The sequence below is a fragment of the Brachypodium distachyon genome, chromosome 3 (assembly GCF_000005505.3).
Source record: "Brachypodium distachyon strain Bd21 chromosome 3, Brachypodium_distachyon_v3.0, whole genome shotgun sequence".
Taxonomy (NCBI): Eukaryota; Viridiplantae; Streptophyta; class Magnoliopsida; order Poales; family Poaceae; genus Brachypodium; species Brachypodium distachyon.
The window spans coordinates 34971293-34987084 of NC_016133.3; the positions used below are offsets into that span (position 1 = coordinate 34971293).

At 43.5% G+C, this 15792-nt stretch overlaps 2 protein-coding genes across 4 annotated transcripts; both read left to right on the forward strand.

Annotated features, from left to right (window-relative positions):
- Positions 1–4532: 4532 nt before the first annotated feature.
- On the forward strand, positions 4533–9466 carry LOC100837403. Of its 2 annotated transcripts, XM_010236679.3 has the most exons (7): positions 4533–4972; positions 5395–5653; positions 5973–6028; positions 6196–7780; positions 7870–7997; positions 8075–8336; positions 8427–9466. In XM_010236679.3, the coding sequence occupies exons 2-7, from the start codon at positions 5497–5499 to the stop codon at positions 8975–8977; spliced, it is 2739 nt and encodes a 912-aa protein (XP_010234981.1). In that variant the 5' UTR covers positions 4533–4972; positions 5395–5496; the 3' UTR covers positions 8978–9466. The 2 variants fall into 2 exon arrangements, with proteins under 2 accessions (XP_010234981.1, XP_014756679.1); XM_014901193.2 differs by lacking the exon at positions 4533–4972 and having other exon boundaries at positions 5497–5653; positions 8075–8321.
- Positions 9467–9603: 137 nt separating this feature from the next.
- Positions 9604–11869, forward strand: LOC104583694. 2 transcript variants are annotated; one of them, XM_024461330.1, is made up of 6 exons: positions 9604–10057; positions 10341–10505; positions 10641–10811; positions 10912–10965; positions 11050–11205; positions 11303–11869. In XM_024461330.1, exons 1-6 carry the CDS (start codon positions 9863–9865, stop codon positions 11666–11668), a joined length of 1107 nt encoding a protein of 368 aa, XP_024317098.1. In that variant the 5' UTR covers positions 9604–9862; the 3' UTR covers positions 11669–11869. The 2 variants fall into 2 exon arrangements, with proteins under 2 accessions (XP_024317098.1, XP_024317099.1); XM_024461331.1 differs by having other exon boundaries at positions 11053–11205.
- Positions 11870–15792: the final 3923 nt, after the last annotated feature.

Consider the following 15792-nt stretch of genomic DNA (forward strand, 5'->3'; position numbering starts at 1 on the left):
ATTGAATCATCAATGAGCTCATCAGCATATTCAGGAGTTGGTTGTGTGGCCGAACAAGGCACTCTCATCAGCAACCGCTTCGGGATGGCACAAGGATCACGCATCCATGCCCTGAGCTTCACGCAGCGCGGATCACTCCTGCGCAGAATTGCCACGAACTCGCCTCCTAGTTGATTAATCAAAATCTTCACAAATTCAAGCTCTTGCGCATCCTCCATCAGTCCATCCAAGCTAAGAACACAGCTAAAAGGCAGGTTTGATTCCTCTCCACGGAAGATGGAGCTCCAGGGGCGAAACGAGATGTCGCCGGCAGGGCACCTGATGCGCATCGATTGCATCACCGCTGCCGTGCAATCATCACTCGAATCAAAGCGAATCAAAAAGTTGCCAGGCGCAGGACATACCGTGATGCGCACTCCCCTTTTGAAGTTGCAGCACTGCTTTAGAGCTGCCATGACCTCTTCAACCGAAGTGGCCGGCGGATTGAGCGTTGATTGGATGGTAGCAACGATAGATTTACCTCGCAGCCTCGCCGCCTTCTCTTCCATTCCGGAGGTGCGGGAAATCACTATCTCGGCCACATCGGGCCGGATATCAGGCTCCTCGCGGCAAAATATCTCCTCCTTGAATCGGCGCCAGCTACTGACGTTGTGGAAAGGAGGTGGGTTAGTGCTCGCCATCGCCGCCTCTCGTTCGTTTCTACACACCTACTAGCCACAGCACCGTCGCCGTCGTTGGCCGATTTAGGGTTCTGGTCGGGATTTGGGTGAGAGTAAAGGAGAGCAAGAGTAAAGGAGAGCAAGTAGGCTCCACATGTAAGGAAAGATGACATTGGCCCCGCCTGTCATCTGAAGTCTCGTCCCACCTGTCATCCTCTGGCTCGGCCCCAGCGGTCAGCCTTTCCTCGGCCCACCTGTCATTAACGATGACCGCCCCACCTGTCAAGACGCACGGATGTGGCCCGCATGTAAGGTGACCAGACCCGTTAAGACCTGCCCACTTGCACTGTCTCCTCGCAACCCCACATGTCAGAAACGCGGCTTCGGCCCCACCTGTCAGCACTCCCCGCGGCCCACCCATCGGAAGCAAACGGTCAAAGGGGCTTGACCATTAGCAGGTGCTCCGTGAGGGCATTTGCGAGGAAGCAGAAAGCGAACAAGTCTAGAAGCGAGCACAGTTTTGAGACCTGTGTATTCCTGAGTTTAGCTAAGGGATGGGGGGCACAGAAATAAAAAAACCCTTTTTATAATACATAGTTCACATTTTGTTGTTCTAATTGGTGGTCAAAGCAAAATATTGAAATGCGCGCTTGCCTTATATTATGGAACGGAGGGAGTACCATGCAGTGTCCATGGTAAAATAAGGAACCCTAACTTTCGGCTGTCAGAGAGTAAAAAGTCCACACTTTCAATCTCCAACGGTTTTTTTCACCTCCTCCAGCCGATGCGGTAGCAGGAGACCATAGATTAATATTTCGCATTTAGTTTCATTATCTTTATGGTGAGATTTGTGTATCTTTAGCGACAACATTGTGAGAGTGAAGACATGTCATACGGATTAAAGGTCTTCTGGCTCCATCCTTAAAGATCAAAAGTTTAAATGGGATCAATAGTGGCACAAGTTTTGTTAGATGGGGTCAAAAAAAGGAAAACCCACTATATGGATCAAAACTGTCACAAAAGTGAAACTCGAGTATAAATGGGATCCACCCTTTTCTATAAAACGGGAGACAATGGTTCGCAAGATCCACACTGGAGCACAACCCGCTTACATATACACAAAATGTTGAATACTCCACGGTTGGCACGTATAGCAAGATCCACACACGCACTCACACACTATTAACCTTTAACCTAAGAGACTGACATGTGGCAACTTCTGCAGCATCATAAGTTACTCCGTGATAGCTTTTAAGTCAAAAAATAAAATCAATGTAACATACTCATGTGTGATCTAGTATCCAAGCTCTCGCCGTAACCGAGCTGATAGTAAAGACGGTTCGTAAATTGACTACATGGTTTGAGGAGATAAAAATATTTTGACTTATCCAAAAATTATTTGCTGGCATCATTATTTGTTTTCCAGCATACGCTCTTTTAGTACGTGATGCAATAACATTTCATGTGCTCCATGCTATGCTGGTGGCTAGCTTAGTATACGATACGGACAATAACAGGATCATCGCGCATTTGCTTGAAGCAAGTATGAAATAGCTAAGAGCATCACCACTCGCCCCCACATAAATCGTCCAGCGCATGATCATATGGGCTGCGCCGACGTAAGCAATTCATTTGGGGTGAAACCGGCATCCAGCTGCACCCCCCAAACGTCAGCTCTCAAATTTGGTTTGTCTCACCGATAGAGGTGTCCCGCATGGCTTTTTAGCTTCATCCGGCGCCCCCGCTATCCCCCTATGAGTAGGGTGCGGATTGGGGGCGCCGGCTAAATTGATGCGCCACACCGGCTACTTTTTGGTTTGGGAGGGTGGGCTAGATCGGTTTTTTGGCGCCGACGCCATCATAACCCGTTTGGGGTGCCTTTAGGGGGTGAGGGGGGGGGGGAGTGGAGATCTCTAAGCGCACATGACTCGTGATTAGATGACAACATCACTGACATTAGCACACTAAATTGCTTCCTAAAATTCATCGTGCTGTATCTCAAACCAATGTCTTTGCCTATAAACAAGAGCTTGCGCATTTCAGTATGTTTCAATAAAAAAAATTCAATTTCTTTTTTATTACCGTGCATTGATAAAAAAACCTACTACTCTGTATTAAAATTGCAGAAACCATCCATCATTGTGAGGCTTGTTGCGCAAAACACCCATTATTTGTATTTTTTTTGCGCAAAACGCCTGCTATTCGTCTAATCCATTGCACATAAGTCCTAACCTGAGTTTCAGAACGTTCAGAACGTTAACGATGTTTCTGACCGATGGGGCCCACAAGTCAGTGCCAATATGGCATCTCGGCCTTGCCAGCGTGGACCGGGTCGGACCGAAGAGGACCTCGGGGCGGCGCGACATTGCGTGGGCGTGCGGGGCGGCGGTGCCGCATGGTGCAGTCTGGCCTGCAAGCGGACGGGCGGCGCGGTTGTGTGGGACACGCACTATTTGGACGGACAAGGTGCGCGCTCGACCGGCTCCTCCAGACGGCCAAGGCCAGACGCCGAAAGAGCTGGAGCTTGTTTGACCTCGGCGAGTACAGGGTGGCTGCCGGCACTGATGCGGGCACGCTGACGGAGGACCGCCGCCGCCTGATTCCCAAAGAGCCACAAACGGCGATGACGGAGCTGGGCGTGGACGAGGGACTCGATGGTACCTTCTCAGAGCACGGTCACCCTGGAGGAGTCATCGTCCTTGGCAGAGGCGCGCACCTTGTCCGTCCGCGACACGTGCGTGTCCAGCGCGTCTGCGCCGCCCGCCCGCCTGCGTGACTGTTCTGTGCTGTGTCCCGCCGCCGCCCCGAGGTCCTCTTCGGCCCGACCCAATCCATGCTGGCAAGGCCGAGAGGCCATGTTGGCACTGACTTGTGGGCCCCATCAGTTAGAAATTAAATGTCCTTTACATGCTGAAGTTCGGGTTAGCACTTATATGCAACGGATTAGACGAATAGTAAGTGCTTTGCGCAAGAAACCTCGCGATGATGGGTGGTATGTGCAATTTTCTCGTATTTTTGTTTGTCACCGTGGTAAAGTTATATTGGGATCCTCGAGAAAAAGAGATTATATATCAGGATTCTATAACCTGTTGCTTGCAATATTGAGCGGGTCCGCTGACAATTAGGCCTGGTTCCGTTTGAATCACACGAGTCAAGTTCGCCGCTTGTCCCATCCCACGAATCCCATATTATATATAGACCACCGTCTCTTGTCTGAAATCGAAAATCAAATCACATATGTATTCCTTTCATACGAAGATTTGATATACATTGCATCTCTTCTTTAATTGATATGGAATGCGCATGCGCCAAACAATATTGTTTGTAAATTGTAATTGTAATGCAATCCTTTGAGCAAAGACTCGCAAATATGCTTCAAATTAAAGACTCACAGATATTCTTGGCGACAGGGTAAAGTAACCGCGGGTCGATTCATTAATTACAAATAGTGCTGTCAAAGAAACTGGATTCTTTTCCCGAAACTGCTCGTGCTGAGAATTGGAGGTGGGGTAGCACCTCTTTCTCAGAAGAAGAAAATCTGTGGCTTGTGAGACAGGCAAGACCAGACAAGAATAACAAACTACTCAAGTATCTATCCCAATTCGGACGCTAGTCCTTGTTTACTAGCTGTAGATCATATCCGGAACAACAACATCATTTCCAACTTAAATTTTGCGATTTGTCAATCGGATGAACGAAATGAAAAATAGTACTAATGCAGCCTGTCTAATACTATATGCAACCAGCAATTAAGTATGCTATACGGAGCTTCCCAAAAAAATAAGGTTTGCTATACGGAGCAGTAGTAGCCAGGCGGCAGCTGAGCTACCAGATGACAGACAGGGGTTCGGTCCCCTGCTTTCTTTTAACTTGCTTGCAGCCATCGCCTACCTCCACTCCGCTTTTTCTTCCTCTACAGGTTGGACGGACGGAAAGGCTGGCGCACTCGTCGAAAGCGGGCATGTGCCTCCTCCGGTGCCGTAGCCTGCCGCGCTCCGCTCCATTCCACCAAGCAACCAAAAGCAACGCGGACCTGATGCTGACCCGGTTAGGCGGGAGGAGCTGATTCCACTCCAACTCCAAGGAGAGGTGTCCATCGATTCCTTTCTTCCGCCGTCCGTCCTACCTCTCCTTCGCCGAAAGCGTGGGCGGCAGCGCAGGCCCGCCCCGTCCACATGCTGTGAGGATTGATTCCGACGCCTGTTCGTTCTTGTGTGCGAGAAGAGAAGGTCAGAAGGAAGGAGAGGGATAGAGAGGGCTGGCTGCTGCGCCTGCGGAGGTTTCTCTCGGCTCGTGATCTCCGAATCGTCAGGGTAGGTTTCTTCGTGATCTCTGGTGGGTCTGTGCGGGTGGTTGGGATCTGCGGTAGTTTCTGGTAGTTGTGATTCCTTCTGTTGTTTGGGTTTATTTCCTGTTTTAGTCACTTGACAGTTTGGTGAGCCGGTCCCCAAAAGGATTGAAGCGAATTGTATCGCTGATTAGTTCCGCAGGGATTTTATCAAAAACTTCCATGTCGGCCATCTAGTGTTGAAACAGATTTTACCTTCTAGATTATTCGGATTGCTTGGTGGGTTCATCAGATATCTGGCACTGCGTGCCAAGATTGGTGGTTCAACAGATACCTGCCAATCTCTCACTCGTTCTGCTGCTGAAAAATTCCCAGTCCTTCTGTTCTGGTTTCTTCAGAGCCTTTGCCATTAAAATCAAGGGGTTACTGATGTTGATCTGTGTGCAGTGATCCAAGAGGCGGCAGTGGCTAACTGCCTGATGAACTGAGCAAATCAATAGGAGGACAAGAAAGATTGTTCCTACTGCAGAGAGAACAGATTTATCTGAAATGGGGAAGCGAAGCCACAAGCGGTCCGCTGGGCAGGACGAGAGCAATGTGGGCTGTGTCTGGGGCCTCATGCGCTTGCTTTATTTCCGCCGTGACCCCAGACTCTTGATGGATGCAAAGCAGGCCACCGGGAGACGTACGCTCATGGAGATTGCAGGTACAAAGAAATACGTTCATTAATACACTCATGGAGATGTTGTAAGACCCGCTAATTTATACTAAAACTGAAAGAGATGCTGATGCTATCAGCTTTGTTTGCATTTGCTTTTGCCTCTACTACCTTGTTTAAACCGCAGTTACAGTTTAGAAGCGCAAATGGAGTGGCTAAATTAAGTAATATTAGTTACTGCATTTCATGCCCAATCTAAAACTACGAATGTCAAGAAGTTCATGAAAGCAATATACATCGTTGAATTGTCTGTTGACTTGAAATGTTCCTCGACAATTATTCTGATGTTGGACACTTTATTTTTCAGATAGAGGGCACTCAACGAAGAAGTCTAGGGATCTTGAGGAAATGGATGAAGATGATGTAAGTCACATGTACTAACAAAATTGAGTTCTCACGAGCAAACCCAGTAGTATCATGTTTCATTGACTACCATGTGTAACTCAAACTGTTATTTCAAGTGCAACAAAGACTACAAATGTCATGCCTGTACCCTAAAGTGACAGTATTCTACTCTTTCTGTTTTTCAGAACATAAAAGAAGGCACTTTGCAGAAACCCACTGTCAAGAAACTTATGGATGACGAATTGGGAAGAGTGAATATCTTGAAGAATATTCCAAACACCGAGGTTCAGGGAAGATTAGCTGACCTGGGAAATGATCTATATCTTAGTGGAAATTCAGAGCATACAAATAAAATAACGGGAGCCTTAAATCACGGCACGGACATCTGCACATCTTATTTGTCTGGATCAGTGGATTCTGAGGGTTCCAAGAGCTTGAATCATGCTGAAGCATATGACCTTGAATCAGTCTTGGCAAGTTTCCTAGGTGAGATTTATAGGCGCCACAATGATTGCCCACATGGTGATTGCAAGAGTAACAGTGAGTTATGTCCTGCATTGAAGTCCCTAATTCATAAGAAGCTTAATGATTTAGGTAGTCCTCGTTGCAGTCTTGATTCTGAGCAACCTCAAGATAGCAAGGGAGAAATGCTGCTGGATGAAATAAGTATTTCTAGCAGCAGGGCGGTTCAATCCAAAGAATTCAAGGATGCGTTGGAGATATTGGGTTCAAACAAGGAACTTTTCCTGAAGCTTCTTCAGAAGCCAAATTCACACATGTTAGACAATATCAGAAGCCACCAAAACAGTAGGTTGACAACCAAGTTAGAGCCCAATAAAATTCTTGGAGAAACTAATTTTTTTCAACAGACAAGATGCTCAAACGATCATGAGTTGACTGCAAAAGCACAAGATAGAGAGAGCAAACATATGTTCTTCTGGAGGAAGGATAAATCAAAAAGAAAGCAGATGATGCCAGAAGAAACCAACAGATCTGAGCCTGTTAGCAAAATAGTTATTCTAAAGCCAAATCCAGGAAGAGGGACTGATCAGACGGTGACTACCGGTGTAAGATCTTTACACCAGCAACCTAGTGCCTTGCAAGCTCCAGAGTACAGTGGGAGGGAAAGTTCAAAATTTTCAATCAAGGAAGTCAGGAGGAGATTCAGAATTGTAACTGGCGAGACAAGAGAAAGAAATGCAGCACCTGCAGATGGCCTTCAAAGAGTTCCACGTTGGCAGTCCCTGATACCAACTAAGAAGGATTCTGGGCATCAAACCCAGGGGAGCTTGGCAGACAAATCTGCATCAAGGTTTAAGAATGACATCATCAGACCTTCAACCAGCAGCAAGCAAATGCAACAAAACGGCGGCCAGACTAAAATCAGGAGTCATCTAGTAGCATCAAAAGGTACATCTATCTTCTACGAGGAGGCCAAGAAGCACTTAACGGATATGCTGAAGGATAATAATCAGTCCGGCGACTATCCAACAGCTCAGGTTTCAAAATCATTGGAAGGAATGCTTTCTCTCCCTCACTGTGATGCATCGTATCCCAGGAGTATCGCTAGGGGCAAGTGTCACACTGATCTCTCACCTGAAGAGACAGATGCTTGCCTTGTACCCGTGGTTGATAAAGAAGAATCCTCAGAAGCGAGGAGCAAATCATGGGATCTCTCAGGAAAAAGCCATGCATGTTGTACTGTTGTAGCAGTTGATAATCAGGTGGTTGTCATGGACAAATGTAGCATGAAAGAAGAATCACAAGAAGGTAACTTTTGGTATTTGCATGAATTGGGATGAACTGAGTGGTGCATGTTTATTCTTTATAAACAGAAATAACTATAGAATCTTCTGCAGGACCAAGAGATATTACTGATGTGGTAGACACCATATCTATTGAAGGAATTGACGAAATGGACCGTTCTGAAACAACTTGCAATGTACAATGCAGCCCAGTAGAACAATGCAGAGATAGCATGCAACCAGTAAGCTAAAAAAAAGCATACATTGTTTCATTTCATTGCGATTTATTGTTTTTAACTGTTGCAAGTTTTATGTATAGGTTATGTTAGAGGAAGCAGAACAAGGAAAAGAACCTGATCAGATGTTGCTGAGCTATCCTGTGAGCATTGTTGAAAATTTAGACCAGCAAGAACCAGAAACACCTGAACCAAGAGCATCAGTCAAATTTATCACTGATTGTTTGCCTGAGCAAAACCATGAGAAGCAAGAACAGCCAAGTCCAGTATCTGTTCTTGATTCATTCTATGAAGATATTGCCGATCCTGAATGCGAAAACATGAAACAATGTGAGACCAATAGATGTAAGAATTAATTGAACCTTTTCCCTTTACTGGTAAAAAAACAATCTATTCTGACAAATCTGGTTGACTTCACGTTTTTATGACATGCAGGTGATCTGCATGAAGATCTTCGTGCAACCCTGTACTTTCCAGATAGTGAATCAGATCTAAAGGTCTTTTGGGAGGACAAGAATGTCAGATTAGAAATTATAAAGTTGGTTTTGGAGCTCTCAGAATTATGTGCAGAGCAAAATTTAGAGGTATGGTATCTAGAGGACGAATTAATCAGCCCTTGCCTGTTCGAAGAACTACCAAATCAGGGTGATCAAATAGATGATCTAAAGCTTCTTTTTGACTGTATCTGCGAAGCTCTACCAGAGATCCAAGAGAGGTATTTTAGAGTCTCTTCTTGGTTATCGTTTCTCAAACACGACATACGGACACCTCCAATAGGAGAAAACCTCATCTCAGAAGTTGACAAATGTGTCGATGACTATCTTCATCATAGTTTTCCAAATACACTAGATCATACAATTAAAAGGGATTTGGAAGTTCGGACATGGATGGACATTCGATCAAAAACTGAAGGAATTGTTGTGGAGATATGGGAGTATGTATTGGAGGAGTTATTAGATGAGGCTGTTTTCGATTTGTGGATTTGAAGCCCTGATCAGATCCCCAGTCATTTGTGCTTTGTGATGAGTACATTCAGTATAACTGTAGAGGTTTTCAAGATGACAATAACCCATTTTATGCAGCAGAATAACACGGGCTGTTTTGTTTGGCCTATGAAGTATCTTGTGATTGTGAATTTCGACGACGTTTTGCTCGTCTAAGTGTCTAGCTGCAGAGAATACTTTTCTGATGCATCACTTGACACCTAAAGTTTCAACCTGCAAATCTCCCAGCTGTGCAGTTTGTTTAGATGAAGTTTGGGCAGTCTGTCACAGCCATGCCTCTTGGACAGCTAAAATGCACAGCAGTCTGAAGGCATAGCGTTTTTTTCCACATCTATTGTGATCAGAGGTGATCACAGTTGATGTTTTTTTTCTGTATCTGTGTACATGTGTAAATGTTTTTCGAGAATGACACATGTAAAAGTTATCATATACGACAGATCAAATAGTGGTAAGTTTTCTTCTTTCCAGTAATACTAGTGAACTTTCGGTAAATTTAGAGCACCACTTTGCACTGGATGACTGCTACCTGGCGGCGGAGTTTCACCGGAAAAACGAGGAGTGGCAAAAACAAAATGCAAACCGAGAATTTGGTGAGAATAAAAAGGAAAAGGCAAAAACTAAGTAAATTAGAGTAAATTGATGGGCTTTTAGTGTCACAGAGACATTTATGTAAGTAAATATGTGATATATGCACTTAAATGCTCCCCCTTGTAACTATAAAAGAAATGTATAGTATGTATTTAGGTGAATGGAAAGAAAGCAGCTAGATATACAAATTAAACACTAATTGACCTCTTTGGGAAAATTTTAAATTCATTTCTCCTTAATAGCGTAATCATAATATTGCTATTATTTTATTTTAAACAAATGTTATTATTATCACTATATAAAGGGGGCGCCTGCAGGTCTCTAGACAAAGGAGGTCCCCTAGCTAGGCTCATTGCTCTCTCTGTTACCTTCACTGATCTCAAGATGTCTCAACTTAGTCACATATTTGTTCTATATGTTCTTATTCATGCCCATCAAAGTCTAGGAGGCCGGCTTCATCCTAACAATCAGGAGGTAAACATGGTTTGTCATATGTTATAACTGTTTCGTACACATAGGAATGCGGGAGAAATTCCTTTTATCAAATGCGTCGACCTAGAGTTTTGAAAAAGATAGTCATCGATCTAGAAATCTCCTAGCAGTTCATGTGTTCAGCTATTCGACTTTCTTCTCAATTGTGTTCTCTGTTCTGGATCAGATCTTATTTCTTCGGTATTACATAAATTCCTTTGAGTCCATCGTGCATGAAGTTTTCATTTAAAGTTTCAATCGTTGGACATTTCCTTGTATTTTGAAGGAAAATGCTGGTACCTCACTTGAGCTCGTGAGTATGAAGGAAAAAGCTACAAACCTACAAGATACGAATCCATATTTCAACTTTTCACATAAGCTACTGAAATCTGTTTGGATGTCCAATGGACAAGACTTGGCACCAGATGACGATGGTGCGGTAATGTCATATGTGAGTACCACTGCTTGTTCCTCATTCCTTAACAATTTCATAGTACAAATTGTTTCATGGACGTATTTATAGTGATAATATTGTATTTATTATTTGCTAATTAACCTTTCTAAATTAACTTCACCTATTTTGCAGTATGCCGCACATCATACTCAAGAACGTGCGAGTGGATACTATGGATTAGTTGCCACAATGGACGTGTATGGGCACAATCTTAATGTTGACCAACTCACCATGGGGGCAATTTGGATTATTAACTCAAATGGACATGTGTCTAACGTCAATGCAATTACTGTTGGATGGTTGGTAAGTTATCATTTTATTTCATCAATATATCCCATTTGTTTGTTAATCATAATGATTTGTTGTAACTAAAATATTTCACTACAATCTTGTGATTTTGTAGGTTTGGCCATCTCACTTTAACGACTCGCGCACATACCTTTTCACGGAGTGGATAGTAAGCCTATATCTTACAACAATTTAGCACATACTGTTAACAAGCTAGGCAAGGATAGTCTAAATGACTTTAATGAAATTGCAGAACGACAGTAATGGTCAAACGAAAGGATGCATGAACGGGGATTGTAATCCAGGTTTCCAGTTCGTAAGTGGATCCCCCATATTTCCAGGTGATGTCCTGGACCCAGTTTCTCAACCCAACAATGCACGTCAAAATCTCACTATTAAAGTTTTCAAGGTACGTAAGTGCGCAAAACTTTTTAAACTCTCTTACTAATCAAGTGTGGAAAATTCGACTGATCGTACGCTTTTTTTTCATTGAACTGCTAATTTAGGAGAAATCAATGGGATATTGGTGGGTACATTGCGGCTTCAACAGCGACCCGGTTCCAGTAGGTTTTTTCCGGGGCACACTATTTGACAGCTTATCCAGCAAAGCAACTAAAATTTTGGTCGGTGGCTACACTACCAAGTACAAAAAAGACGTTCCATCTCCTCCAATGGGCAGTGGAGCATCGGCCTCCTCAGACACGAGAAAGGCCGCTTTGGTACGTGACATTCAATTCATTGACGAGGATGGCAATTCCACTCCGATCGGCGATGATGATATGCTTGCCACAATAGTGGACAACAGGCTTTACTTCGCCTTGCCTATTGCTGGAGGCCAATTCTCTTACGGAGGGCCGGGGGGTTATGCATGATGCATGAATAAAAGCAATTTTCACTACTTCAGCTTCTCCCAATGCTAAACCTTTATATTAGGGAGTGCCTATGTGTAAATTATCAGTCCGTGTGTGTCCGTGTGTGTGTGTGTGTGTGTGTGTGTGTGTAATTTGAAATTTTAAGTACAGTTATCAAAATAGCATGTGAAATTTTTAGAAAATTGTGGGTGAAAATTTTAATATTGCACTAAAATTTTTGTGTGCAACCTCAAAATTTGCACGTGGAATTTTCTATCTAATTTTTTTAGGCCGAAACTATAACAACGATCAAATTTAAAAAAGTTTCAGGTCAAATTTTATGCGTGATTCTAAAAATTGCAGGTGAAAGTTTATGCATGGTTCTAAAAATTGCAGGTCAAATTGTATGTGCGGTTCTAAAAATTGCAGGTGAAATGGGAGGGATATTTTAACAAAAGAAGATGTTTTTAAATGAGAAAGATTTCATATTGTTGATATATATAGGATGGACACTCAATTTTACTATTAAAAGAAGTGTACGTGATACGAACACTAATACATTGAACTAGGCATTGATCTAAAATACGTGCACATTCGCAAAGCAATAAGAAATCACGGTCAGTTGGGAGTTGGGACACAACAAAGCACTAAGAAATCACGGTCAGTGAAGAGGCAACCCGTACAAACAAAATCAGGACGGATGAAACAAAAAAAGAAACAAAAGATATATCTGCACAGGACAAGTTAAAAAAAAAACAGTTCCATCTTTCCACGGAGGTTGATCAATGGGATCTTACGTGGGGCGCCCAATATTCTTCTGTGAAGTTCTATGCCCTTGGTTTTCAGCACCTGCACCCTGGGGCGATCTATCGTTGGTTATGGTCTTGTTGCTGCACGCCGCGTGTGAAGGTGTCCGGGTGGCTTCTTCTTGTTGACCATCTTAACACCCGTGATATGATGAAACGGCGGCACTGACACGTTGGTGATGGTGAGGAGCATTGCGTTCTTTGCCCTACTCGCTAGTTGGAAAATTGGAAGCACTTGTTTTTCGGCTGTAATTTCAGTGCTCGTATCTGCAAGTTGATTGGGATGATGGTCCATCGGTGGATGTGATTGTCCGTCGGGCTGGTTCCTCATTTGGCAAGCCTTTCTTTTTGGAAATGGTTCTGGTGGCTTGTTGGTACATTTGGAAGATTTGGAATGGGTTGATTTTTAATCATGTTAGGCCTACCTTTGGTGCGTGGAGGGTGGCATTCACTCATGATATGTGGCTCCTTGTTCATAGGATTAGACCTGTCAATGTTAATAGTCTTCTCTCTTGGTTACATTCTATTTTGTACAATAGGTAAGTTTTTTCTTTTCTTTTCTTTGTACAGCTCCTTTGTAACTTTGTTGCTTTAATAAATTCATTGTAGGAGATTCCCCTACAGTTCCCAGTAAAAAAAACAACAACACTAAGCAATAAAAAATCACAGTTGGAAGTTAGGACACAACAAAGCAATAAGAAATCACGGTCGTGGAGTGGCAACCTGTGCAAACAAAATGAGGACACAAGAAACAAAAAAAAAGAAAAAGAACAAAAAACAACAGAAACGGACAGCACAGAACTCAGAACTTGCAACCAAGAGCCAAACCACCAACCACCGAAGAAACCGGCTGTCCCCGTAGAGAATCAGTTGTTCTTTTATTTAACTTGGACCGCCTCTCCATTAACTCTTGCACGAATCTTAACACATGATCCAACGGCCTAGACCATCAACTGAGAAAGTAAATCCGTTTATATTATAACACCCGATAAAAGTGGGCCACGTGTCCCATAATTTTAACTCTGGCTACCAATTACATCTACAGTAAACTATTTAACTTGGACCGCCTCTCCATTAACTCCTGCATGAATATTAACACATGATCCAACGGCCTAGACCATCAACTGAGAAAGTAAATCCGTTTATATTATAACACCCGATAAAAGTGGGCCACGTGTCCCATAATTTTAACTCTGGCTACCAATTACATCTACAGTAAACTGGCACAGCTCGCTAAGTACAATCCTATTGGTACTACCTCTTCTTCTTGAGGATGTATCAATTGTTTCTATGCAATAAAGAGGTACTTTGATTTAAAAAAAATACATCTACGATTGGTTGGCTAGCAAACTATACATGTATTAATTAAATATTGCTCTAAAGTAAAAGAAAAAACGACGAGCTCACCATTTAATCTTAATATGAGTATAGATAGAACAATCACTTAAAACTTAAAACTTGCATTATGGTTTATTATCACAGAAATCCTACCTAGTAATATTAAGGCGTGCACACAACCTGTCGACCCATACAACCGATCGACCAATTTAGCATGTGAACTTTAATTTTGTGTGCACATATATTATCTCGTAAGATCAGACATCTCAGATACAGACAAATAGTTGTAATTATTCTTGAAAGGGCATTTCGATCCCTAAGTGTTTTGGTCTTAATGACAACATGACTCGTGGACTAACCGTGTGCTCGAATGTTTCAGATTTGAGATCAAATGGCACAAGACAGTTCGTTGCCCTCGAAAAGGAAAGAAGCGTAGAAGAATTTACGGCTTTTTATTTATATTGAGTCGTAGGAAATACGAACTATTAAGAGGGAGTCCACATGGGAAGGTAATGGGTGAATCAACTTCACGTACACAAATTACCATATTTGCACCCACATAAAGCCTACCCGTGCGCGAGAGAGAGAGCCACCCAAAGTCTAAGTATGTTGCCAGGTATGTTCCAGGACCGGAACTTCCGGCCTACCTCCGTTAGGGCGGAACATCCACCCTACCTCCGGCCTACCTTTGTGATGCTACTAGAACTCATTTGTGTTGGCCGGAGGTTGGACCGGAACAAGGGCGGAACTTTCGGGGTACCCGAACTTCCTCCCATCCACCGGAACTTCCACCCCTGGCAGACTCAGTGCATAACGGTTAGATTTCGGGGCTACTTAAATGGGCTTCGTCCCCAACGGGTTTCTTCACCAAGCACAGCTAAGAAAAGCCTCTCTCTCTCCCCCCAAGAACACAAGAGCTTCATTTCCCTTGATCTCCCTCCCTAGTTCCCCCCTTTGATTCATCTTTTGAGGATTGGAGGAGAAGATCAAGATCTAGGGTTTCACCAAAGCAAAAGGTTGATTCTCCTTGTTTCCTTTGTGGATTTTGTTACTCTTAGAATTTTGGGATGCCTAGCCGAAAGGTGTCTCCTCAAAACCACTAATCTTGTGAAGTGGTGCTTGTGGATTCGGAAAGGAGCCTCCAATTAATTTGTGGAGACGTGCCCTTCTCCTCGGTTTGGGAGCCTCCAATTAAGTTGTGGAGAGAGCTCCGGTCAAGTTTGTAAGGGTTGGCATTCGCCCTCAGAGAAGGCACTTAGTGGAACTCACCTCACCTTTGTGGTGTTGTGAGAGCTCATCCCACTTTTGTGGTGTGGTGAGTTGGAGAATAGAGTGAGCCTTTGTGGCGTCTCTACCTTTGTGGTAGAGCACTCCTTCAAACGGAGACGTCCACCAACCCCAATAGGTGGAACTCCAGTGAAATCTTCGTCTTCCCATGTGGTATCATTCTTGCCGCTTTACTTACTTGCAAAGCTTAATTGTATATCTTGTGCTTCGGCTTTCAAGCAAGTTTCAATTGATTATCTATTGCTTGTGTTAGTGTTTTGGCTATTGCATCATACTAGGGGTATTCATCATTTAGACTTTTTAGTGAACCCATGTATTGATGCTTGTATCCTTAAAAGTGAAAAGACAAGTTAAGTTTGTTAGTCGCCTATTCACCCCCCCTCCTCCAGTCGACCATACCGATCGTTCAGTTCTCACTTTTAATTCTAGATAATAATCTAATATCACCTAAACACGGTCAACTAATTCATTTGAACAAGTGGAACGTGGGCATAATTTTAAATTTTTCATACAAACAGACCAACCAAGATCACTATGCGGGTGTGATAGATTGATCACGTACCGACAACCGTAGTGAAAGTAGATTGTCAGAGAAGCCTTTAGCGGATTCCTGCAGCTAGGTTATACCTCCCAGCTGCGATAATTATACCAACACGATCCCGCTGCGCCCGTGATCAAATTTGACGGTTGTTCGTCAGCCTGTCACAGTCAACC

What these genes read in the sequence shown, in the direction of transcription:
- LOC100837403 (XM_010236679.3), top strand. Translation starts at nt 5,497, where the DNA reads ATGGGGAAGCGAAGCCACAAGCGGTCCGCTGGGCAGGACGAGAGCAAT. An exon ending in AGGAAATGGATGAAGATGAT is followed by an intron (nt 6,029 to 6,195) that starts GTAAGTCACATG and finishes TCTGTTTTTCAG; the next exon opens with AACATAAAAGAAGGCACTTT. An exon ending in GCAGAGATAGCATGCAACCA is followed by an intron (nt 7,998 to 8,074) that starts GTAAGCTAAAAA and finishes TTTTATGTATAG; the next exon opens with GTTATGTTAGAGGAAGCAGA.
- LOC104583694 (XM_024461330.1), top strand. Translation starts at nt 9,863, where the DNA reads ATGTTATTATTATCACTATATAAAGGGGGCGCCTGCAGGTCTCTAGAC. An exon ending in ATGGTGCGGTAATGTCATAT is followed by an intron (nt 10,506 to 10,640) that starts GTGAGTACCACT and finishes CCTATTTTGCAG; the next exon opens with TATGCCGCACATCATACTCA. An exon ending in ACCTTTTCACGGAGTGGATA is followed by an intron (nt 10,966 to 11,049) that starts GTAAGCCTATAT and finishes ATGAAATTGCAG; the next exon opens with AACGACAGTAATGGTCAAAC.